Genomic DNA, 9759 nt, shown 5'->3' with positions numbered 1-9759 from the left:
GTGTTCATTGATTACACAGGACCGAATGTCCTGTGTTGTCAAAAAAACTTTCGCATAGACTGCAGACAGGGATGCTGTGACAGACAGTGATGGAGGATATATATACATTCTGCATTTTCATTTGATTTCCACATGTAATAATGCAGAAACAATTATACATTATCAGGTTGTATTGTTTGCTTTCCATTTATGAAATATGTACAATGCTTTGGTCACTAATGGTGAGAGAGAGAAGGAGAGAGTAGTCATTTTCACTTCATATTAAGATTATGATGATCATTTTAAAACATCCAATCAGTTGCAACCAATATTCCAATACACATAAAGTGCCTCTATAGTGAATAGCTTTTCATGTCAGCATGTCTAATAAGTATACCCGTTACATGTTATTATTGTACTGGTAAATTAGAATTAACTTGGTCTTTGAATACTGGTATCATCTGTAGATATACTGTTATATAATATATATGTATATATAACAGAACTGGTAAGCTTGCTAATAATTATTTCTTTTCAATTTGTTACAGAAATTTAAGATGAAAAAAATCATTAGGATGTGTGGTTGAGGATATTCAAATGTTGATTTTATGAATGTCCAAAAATGTTTTTGAAATGAGGTTACAGAATAGATGATATAATTGATATCTCACATAACGTAGAACTATTTTTCTCTATCGTCCTTGAGGCAAAACGTTGAACATTGATAGCATGAATATTAAAGAGTGTCTTATCATAACACTGAATAATGATGACAGCTTGACATTGTAAGTTTTACATGTACTTGTTGAATTTCATGATAAGTCATGCAGCCTTACAGAAAATGAAATGAGTTACGTTATTGTGCAGCTGTGTATGGTGAATTAGCTATCTTTTGATACATGTATATTATGGTACTAAAAATTCTATCTAATTACACATGCCCTTCTTGAAGTTAACCTTTACATGTATTGGTGACAGAAGATAGATGGTATCATTGGATCATGAGATTAAGTGTATCGTGTATGTGCCAGACCTCGGGGATGTGTGTGTGTGTGTAATACAGGTACGTGTCCCGCCTTGTGGACACGAAACAGGTACTACCAGGTCATCAGGAAGACTTCAAAACTTCCTCATGTCAAATTGTCTCTGTAAACAAATTCAACATAAAAATGAAATATAAACAGAATCACAACATTATACAGAATAGTGATGATTTGCATATTAGTACAGCGTAACAAATATTAGTAAGTTAGAAAGGCAATAGTGGCGTATATTATTGATTGATATGATTCACCTCAGAAGTCCTGTTACTGTCTGTAATTTGTCATCATGATCAAGGAGAAAAACACCTTCCCTATATACACTGTACACTGGCCTTTCTGATGATGTAATTTCGCAAATAATTTGTTACAATGTAAACTAGTGCTTATTGGAACTGGGACTACTACCTATATTACTGGAATGGGGACCACTACCTATATTATTTACCACTCTCCCCCCCCCCCCCCCCCCCATGTGCAAACGAAGTTGTGTGTGTGTATTGGAATCACCATGTCCATCTGTCTGTAGACATGCCTTTTTTCTGGGCATGTTCTAAGAAACAAGTTCATGAATTTTTCTGAAAATTTGTATACACTCATTACTCACCATATGAAGATGTGCACCTGGTATTTAGTCATTTGTTAAACTAAAAAGAGTATATCTAAAAAAAATTTGAAGAGATTTGATTTAAACATTGTAAATACATTGTTCTTAGACTGAAGTTATGCATTTCTTATTTTGAATTAGAATATTTCAAGTATTAGAAAGTTATGCTAATTTCTATTTTGTTTAAGAATACTGTTGTTTGAGAATATTTCAAAAACAAATTAAAAGGTTTAAATCAGACCTTTTAACATACATTTTTTATTCAAGTAAACTAACATTCATGTACCTTACATTTTGATTTATAGTGAATGTATGGATATTTCCATTTTGTATATATTCATTTTAGGTTGGCGTAAAACAATTAAATTCTCTGAAAATCCTGTTTATTGATACAGTGTTTATATTGAGCATCACTGGGAATATTTTAATATTTGATTTTTTGAAAGCAATATTTTCAACAACAAATACTAGATGTCTATTTGATTAGACAACTTCTGGTTTGATCTGAGGAAGTCTATTTTTATCCAATATAGAGTGTGTCCCGCAGGGGGGTATTAGTCCTGAAAGGACAGTTGTAGTTGGAACGCAATCTAATTAAAATTAGATGTTAGATCCGCTCACATACTTGCTACACAGACATCTAACAACATCCCACAGAGGGTCACGTCAGAGGTCAAATTTGCATGAAAAAGTAACCAATCGCTACAAAGGCGAAAGTGATATCGGCATCCAATGAGAATCATCATTGTATACTGTATTTGGTTACGTATTAAACATGGCGACCGAAGAAGAAATGGGTTCACCCTATATCTCTTTATTTGCATATGAAAGTAGTGAAAAATGGTCAGTGTAAAAAAAAAGTGAAGCTGCTATTATGTTGAGTTTCTGAGATAAACATATTTCAATCACATGATCGATGTCCTGTCTATCCTTAATCACTTATATTTAAATACAGTAATTCACTGCATAGGACTAACACCAAATCTTGCCTCTGTCTGAAATACCTCACTGTATAGATGATGATCCAGGGTAATCCCAGACTCGTGTCATTCTCACACCAAACCAACAGGAAAATGACATTAATTATTTGGTAAAAGTAATTATTGTGTAGGAATGGATGCATACCATATTTGTTTCCCGATGATTTAATAATAATACCAAACAACATTACAATGGCTATCAGAAGATGTACATTTGAAATTTATTGCACAGATCCTGATTTGTAGTATTAAAGAAGATTTAAAAAAAAAAAAGCACACCCCCAAAAGAAAAAAATCATTTGCAGATTAAGGGGGACAATTCTCACACTAATCACTGTTTTAATATTCATACGCATGTAGGCTAGTTAACTCTGTATGATTTAGCAATCAATACACAGTGTGCACACTGATAATACATCAAAGTACCCTATCCCAAGCAGGGGCTACATGTAGATTCAGTGCATGTGCTAGTTTCTACAATTTAAGTATGTAGCAGTCAGATGGGTTCGAGTGCCGGTGGCCAGATAACTCAGTTGGTAGAGCACCTGAATAGAGATTCATGGTGCCAGTGTTCAAATTATGGTCTGGTCCATTGCATTTTCTCCCTTCCTGTTACATTTGGTGTGGTGGACCAGCTCCAGGAAATGACAGGTAAAAATGCCTACCAGGGGATCCTGGGTTGATATTTTCAACAGTGAAGACATTTAAGGAGGGAGTAATGTAGCGGTCAGCAGGATTTGATCACCGGTGCCCAGATAGCTCAATTGTTACAGCACCTGACTAGAGATTCAGGGGGCCCGGGTTTGAAACCTGGTCTGGTCCATTGCATTTTCTCCCTTTCTGTTGAAAACATTCAAACCCTGCACAGTAGATACTGGACTTTCACATGTGCCCCCTCCCCCCTTTTTAGCTCACCTGAACCGAAGGTTCAAGTGAGGTTTTCTGATCACATTTTGTCCGTCATCCGTCTGTCTGTCCGTCTGTAAACTTTTCACATTTTCGACTTCTTTTCCAGAACCACTGGGCCAAATTCAACCAAACTTGCCACAAAAGCATCCTTGGGTGAAAGGGATTCAGATTTGTTCGAATGAAGGGCCATGCCCTTTTTCAAGGGGAGATAATTAAGAGTATGTGAAATTTTGGTGTCATCTTTTAAAAATCTTCTTCTCAAGAACCACTGGGCCAGAAAAGATGAAATTTATAGATAAGCTTTATAAGGTAGTGCAGATTCTAAATTGTTAAAATCATGGCCTCCGGGGGTCGGATGGGGCCACAATAGGGGATCAAAGTATTACATACAAATATATAGGAAAAATCTTTAAAAATCTTCTTCTCAAGAACCACTGAGCCATAAAAGCTGAGATTTACATGAAAGCTTTCTGGTATAGTGCAAATTCAGGTTTGTTAAAATCATGGCCCCCGGGGGTAGGATGGGGCCACAAGGGGGATCAAAGTTTTACATACAAATATATAGGGACATTCTTTAAAAATCTTCTTCTCAAGAACCACTGAGCCAGAACAGCTGATATTTACATGAAAGCTTCCTGATATAGTGTCACATTTGTTAAAATGATTGTCCCCGGGGGTAGGATGGGGCCACAATAGGGGTTCAAAGTTTTACATACAAATATACAGAGAAAATCTTTAAAAATCTTCTTCTCAAGAACCACTGAGCCAGAAATCTGATATTTACATGAAAGCTTTCTGACATAGTGCAGATTCAAGTTTGTTCAAATCATGGCCTCTGGGGGTAGGATTGGGTCACAAGGGGGGGGGGGGGGATCAAAGTTTTACATACAAATATATAGGAATTTTTTAAAAATATCTTCTTCTCAAGAACCATTGGGCCAAAGAAGTTCACATTTACATGAAAGCTTTCTGACATAGTGTAGATTCAAGTTTGCAAAAACTATGACCTCCAGGGGTAGGTTGGGGCCATAAGGACTAAGTTTTTACATGCAAATATATATAGAAAGTCTTCTGATATGGACCAAGGTGACTCAGGTGAGCGATGTGGCCCATGGGCCTCTTGTTTAAATGCAGAGTGCTTAGTGATGGAAAAGATGCTTGAAAATACGGATGAATATTTAATTGCTGTTATAAAATTTAGAAATTCATTTCAAAATTAAGGATTATCTCCCTCACGCATAACTCTTATCCTTAGACGAATTTGACTCCACTTTTTTGGCACTCTGTTTTCCCCTAAAATAGCTCTAAAAGTTTATTGTAATTTCGGATTTCAAACATTTCTATTGAGCATCACTGAAGAGACATTATTGGTCGAAATCCGCATCTGGTGCATCAAAATTGGTACCATATAAGTTTTACATCATACATGTATGCTAAATGTTGATATGGTGCTGTTATTGGTACACAGATGGTCCTTTTTGAAGAGTTACCTTACTAAAACATGTCAGAATAGACTGTGATTAAGGTACATGTACCAGAATTTGTCTGTGTTAAAATCAGAATTTCATTTTTTCAGACATTGTCCCAGGAGAGTTTACACATTGACACATCTGATCATGACTTGACTGTGAATATTACCAGTGCTAATGACAGCCATCAGTACCGATTTGGCTATGGAACTGAGAACCTGACCTGGATTGAGCTAAGTGGAGGAGATTCTTTCACATACTTACACTACACAGCCATTAACCTTAATCCAGGAGCTACCTATGTGGTCAAAGTAGAGAAATCTAACGTGGAAATTTTCAGCCAGCAGGCCACTACAAGTAGGAAGAATTCAATGCAAATATCAGAATACACTGGGTTGAATTTAATATATACCACTGTATTTTTAGCTCACCTGAGCTGAAAGCTGAAGTGGGCTTTTCTGATCGCATGTTGTCCGTCGTCCATCTGCCTGTAAACTTTTTACATTTTCAACTTCTTCTCCAGAACCACTGGGCCAATTATAACCAAAAGTGACCAAAAGCATCCTTGGGTAAAAGGCTTCCAAGTTTGTTCAAATGAAGGGCCATGCCCCCTTTAAAGGGGAGATAATCACAAAAATGCTAAAAAAGGTAGGGTCATTAAAAAATCTTCTCAAGAACCACTAGACCAGAAGAGCTGAAATTTACATGAAAGCTTCCTGACATAGTGCAGATTCAAGTTTGTTAAAATCGTGGCCCCTGGGGGTAGAATGGGAACACAATAGGGTATCAAAGTTTTAAATACAAATATATAGGAAAAATCTTTAAAAATCATCTTTTCAAGAACCACCGAACCAGAAAAGCTGATATTTACATGAAAGCTTCCTGACAGTGCAGATTCAAGTTTGTTAAAATCATGACCCCTGGGGCTAGGATGGGGCCACAATAGGGGATCAAAGTTTCACATAACTAATAAATAGAAAAAAATCTTTAAAAATTTTCTCCTTAAGAACCATTGGGCCAAAGACATTTACATTTGCACAAACGCTTCCTGACATAGTGCAGATTCAATTTTGTAAAAATCATGGTCCCCGGGGGTAAGATTGGGCCACAGTAAGGGATCATAATTATTAAAAATCTTTTTGAAAAATCATTGGGCCAGAAAAGTTTACATTTACATGAAAGCTTCTTGACATAGTGCAGATTCAATTTTGTAAAAATCATGCATGGCCCCTGGGAGTAGGTTGGGGCCACAATAGGGATCAAAGTTTTATATGCGAATATATAGGAAAATTCTTTAAATATGAGTCAGGGTGACTCAGGTGAGCGATGTGGCCTATGGGCCTCTTGTTTCCATTAATCTACATTGCAAAATTTGTTTTATTTTACAATATAACTGAGAATATTCTTGCCCCTCTCCTCATGAAAAAAAATGTCTAATTAACATTGCACAAACAGAGCTCTCTAGCTATTATAGAACCAGTGGTACTGAGTAGGTAGAGCCAGCTATTGCTGTTCTTTCAATTTCACATAGGTGTAGGGCGTACGTGGTTAACATCAAAGTATACAAGATTTTATTGAGTAAATATAGATATAGGCCAGACGTGTCGAAAGTGAGAAATAGTCTCTTAGATATCAGGACTGAATACCAGTTGTTTTCTGTCAGTCTTGCTAATTTCTGTTGATCCTGAAGATTTTCAAAAAATAAAATTAGAATATTTTTCAAAATCAGTTTTAAGACATGAGCTTGCGTTTAATGTTTTGCACCGGTCTTTGCCCTTGCTGTGTACCAAATTTGCCACAAGGTCGCCATCTTGGTAGTTGTAAACATATGTGAAAATCAAAATCATGATCCAGGTCAGTAAAAACTTTTTTTTTTTTTTACAAAAATTTGATGTGAATGGACAATAGCCTAGTCAGACAATATGACTGATGACTATATGTTGTCAATTGGTCCTTCATCAAAAATGACCTGCTGGACTGCCTATTTTCAACATGTCTGAATCCTGTGGGGATCTGGGTTAGAATAGGTCCTCAGGCCATCCTTAAAAAATTGTATGTTTGCTGTAACGCGACCGACCCACTCAAAACACCGTGACTCAATTTTTTTTATGGCCACTCTGAAAGCTTTGTTTTTTTTTTGTTGTTTTTTTTTGATCGAGATCCAAAAAAAAAAATTCAACATGGCGGACAAGTCCATGGTCACGTTTACTGTGACTGTCAATTTAAAGCAATATATGCTGTAACTGACGGTAAATGAATTGAAAAATAAAAGAACAAATTGAATAACATAATTGTGATTGAATATTCTTCATAAACCAGTCGTATCAGTAGATTAATATGTCAATTCATGAATTATTGTCTTCAAGCCGAAGGCTTTCATAAAAAAGTTTACGATGCAGTTTTTAGATTCATTTCTCGATGAGCAAAAAAAAAATATACTGTCAATGCTTATAATTCAATTTTAAACACAAATAATGTATATTTAAGCTAAACTTATTGTAAATAACAAGAATCAACAAGAAACAAACAAGTACATGTAATTAACACGCGGAGTGATTTTATTTAGGACTTGTTGATTTCAACACGTTGATTACACTATAGCTCCGGATGTACATTAACATTGATCGAACAATTGTGAAAAACAAAATTGTTGATAAATGATTTGGATGATAATTTTGTATTTTGTTCTTTGAACATTGATTGCTGAAGCAGGTATGTGCTCTGGTCATCCGGAACACAGCTGGGCCCTGCACCGCTATCGCTCGCTGACGCCAAGTTGGACAATGTTTTACTGATTGCGATTTTTTGGTTGCCTGTGCATTTTCTGGCATAACTACGGATAGATCCTTCGTTTCTATGCCCGCTCATGAACATGATATAACGGAGTTCTACCCCTGCGTCGCTAAGTGCCTGTATGCTTGTAGCTCTGAGGCAGTGTGCCGTGTACCTTTGTTTACATTTTGCATTCCTAGATATGTCGCACATAAATTTTGAAAACTGGTATTTTTTCACTGTTTTTTTTTAATACTAGATATCCTTGTTGAGATTATTAATCGCTTCTTTTGTGCAGTGATTGAACAAAGCATTTGCGTTTGGGTCTGTTTTGCTAATGAGAAGTTTTAATGATGCGACTGGACATTTTTCGGTGTTATAGTGGCATACATTCTCTTATCATGATTTTGCTTCTTCGTTTGTTAACCCTCCTTGAATCGTTTTTTGTTTGGTTTCATGGGACAGGACAGCATATTCGCGTTCATGTTCATCTTTAAGAAATTCAAATGAATTTGGTTTCAGCTGTTCGTGAAACTCGAGGCCGTGAGTAACAAAGTGTATTGCTACAGCGTACCAAACGCGATACCGCAGGATTGTTTTTGGAGTTATCGTTCTTGATATAAATTTCATTATCTAGATTAGATTTGCCTTTAATTAGAAGATTTAAGAAAATAGATTAAACAATAATTATAAAATAATCATTATAATTAATTTGTTAAAATGTCAAATTTGTTCAGTTTTTGACAAAAAAAACTACTAAGGCTAATGCAAATTTTATACACTACTCATTCATCTGTTTTGTTTTTGTACGGTATATATATTACTCGATAACATAACATATATGAAGTATAGCATTTGGGTTAGTAGTGCCCATGTGTGGAAAGAAGTTCGAATATCAAACATTCATCAGAAAATGAATAAAAAATTAGTCTATAGAGAGAGATGGGGGTAAAGGAATGAATGGAAGGAAAATTGAATTATTCATATTTGATGTTTTATGTTAGGCCAATTCAACTTAATTAGTGGATTATCATCCAGGGTCGCCAAAAAGTATGGGGCGGGTGGGAGGATTTTATTTTTTAATTTTTATTTTCTGAGAAAAATATTAAAGACAAACATGACATATGGATATCAATCTATGCTATTTTCATACACTAATTCCAGGTTAAGCTTTAATTTAAGGATATAACAGAAATATACCTAACTTCTTCAAGATTTACGTCTGTAAGAACACGAGCAATTAAGAAAACCATATAGATCTATTTTCTTCACGTGGCTTTTCATGTTCCTATACCGGAAATGTAATCAAGAAGTGTAAATACCGGAGTCGGACATGAAAATATTCCGGAAATCGCAAGTTTCGCAAAATAAAAAAATTCGTGGCAGACCAATTTTTGAGGGGCGGACGGGGATGATAATCTATCAATTAAGTTGAATTGGCCTTAATACACCTATTATATTATTTAAAGCGTTTCATCAGTGTATACACTTTTGAGGGCATTGAAGTTTTAAGAACACATCTTGTTTTATACTTTTGCTGAATGTTAAAATTTAGCTTAAATATTCAGAACAGGAATTTTTAGCTCTTCTGAGCCAAAGGCTCAAAGAGCTAATCATATGGCCATATGTCTGGCGTGCGGTGTGCGTCAACTTTTTTGGAAAAAGGGCTATATCTCAAGAACCTCTTGGCCAATTTTTGTCAAATTTGTCACAGGGTATCCTTGGCCCAAGGGCTTTCATTTGTACTAAAACTAGAGTTGTGACCCTTTAACAAGGGGAGATAATTAGGAAAATGCAAACAGAAGTAGTGGTTGCTAAAAAATCTTCTTCTCAAGAACCACTGGACAAATTATCACCAAACTTATGCATAAGGATGAGGATAGGTTGTAGATAAAAAATTGTTCAAGGCATCATCCTGGGGCAAAGGGTGTGGTCTCAAGGTCACTTCAAAGTTGACCTTAAATTTTGTTTTGTTAAAACTTTGATATTTTGCTTAGTATAAG

At 35.6% G+C, this 9759-nt stretch overlaps 1 protein-coding gene across 2 annotated transcripts in view; it reads left to right on the top strand.

The window, feature by feature from the left end:
- Positions 1 to 9759, top strand: part of LOC125676005 (tyrosine-protein phosphatase 10D-like) — a 99367-nt gene that overhangs the window by 5284 nt on the left and 84324 nt on the right. For both annotated transcript variants that reach the window (XM_048913877.2, XM_048913878.2), the window contains exon 2: positions 5092 to 5341. In XM_048913877.2, the coding sequence (XP_048769834.1) occupies positions 5092 to 5341 (250 nt within the window). The remainder of the gene's footprint in view (positions 1 to 5091; positions 5342 to 9759) is intronic.

Source organism: Ostrea edulis, chromosome 3, assembly GCF_947568905.1.
Source record: "Ostrea edulis chromosome 3, xbOstEdul1.1, whole genome shotgun sequence".
NCBI lineage: Eukaryota > Metazoa > Mollusca > Bivalvia > Ostreida > Ostreidae > Ostrea > Ostrea edulis.
This window is presented reverse-complemented; position numbering and strand designations above follow the sequence as displayed.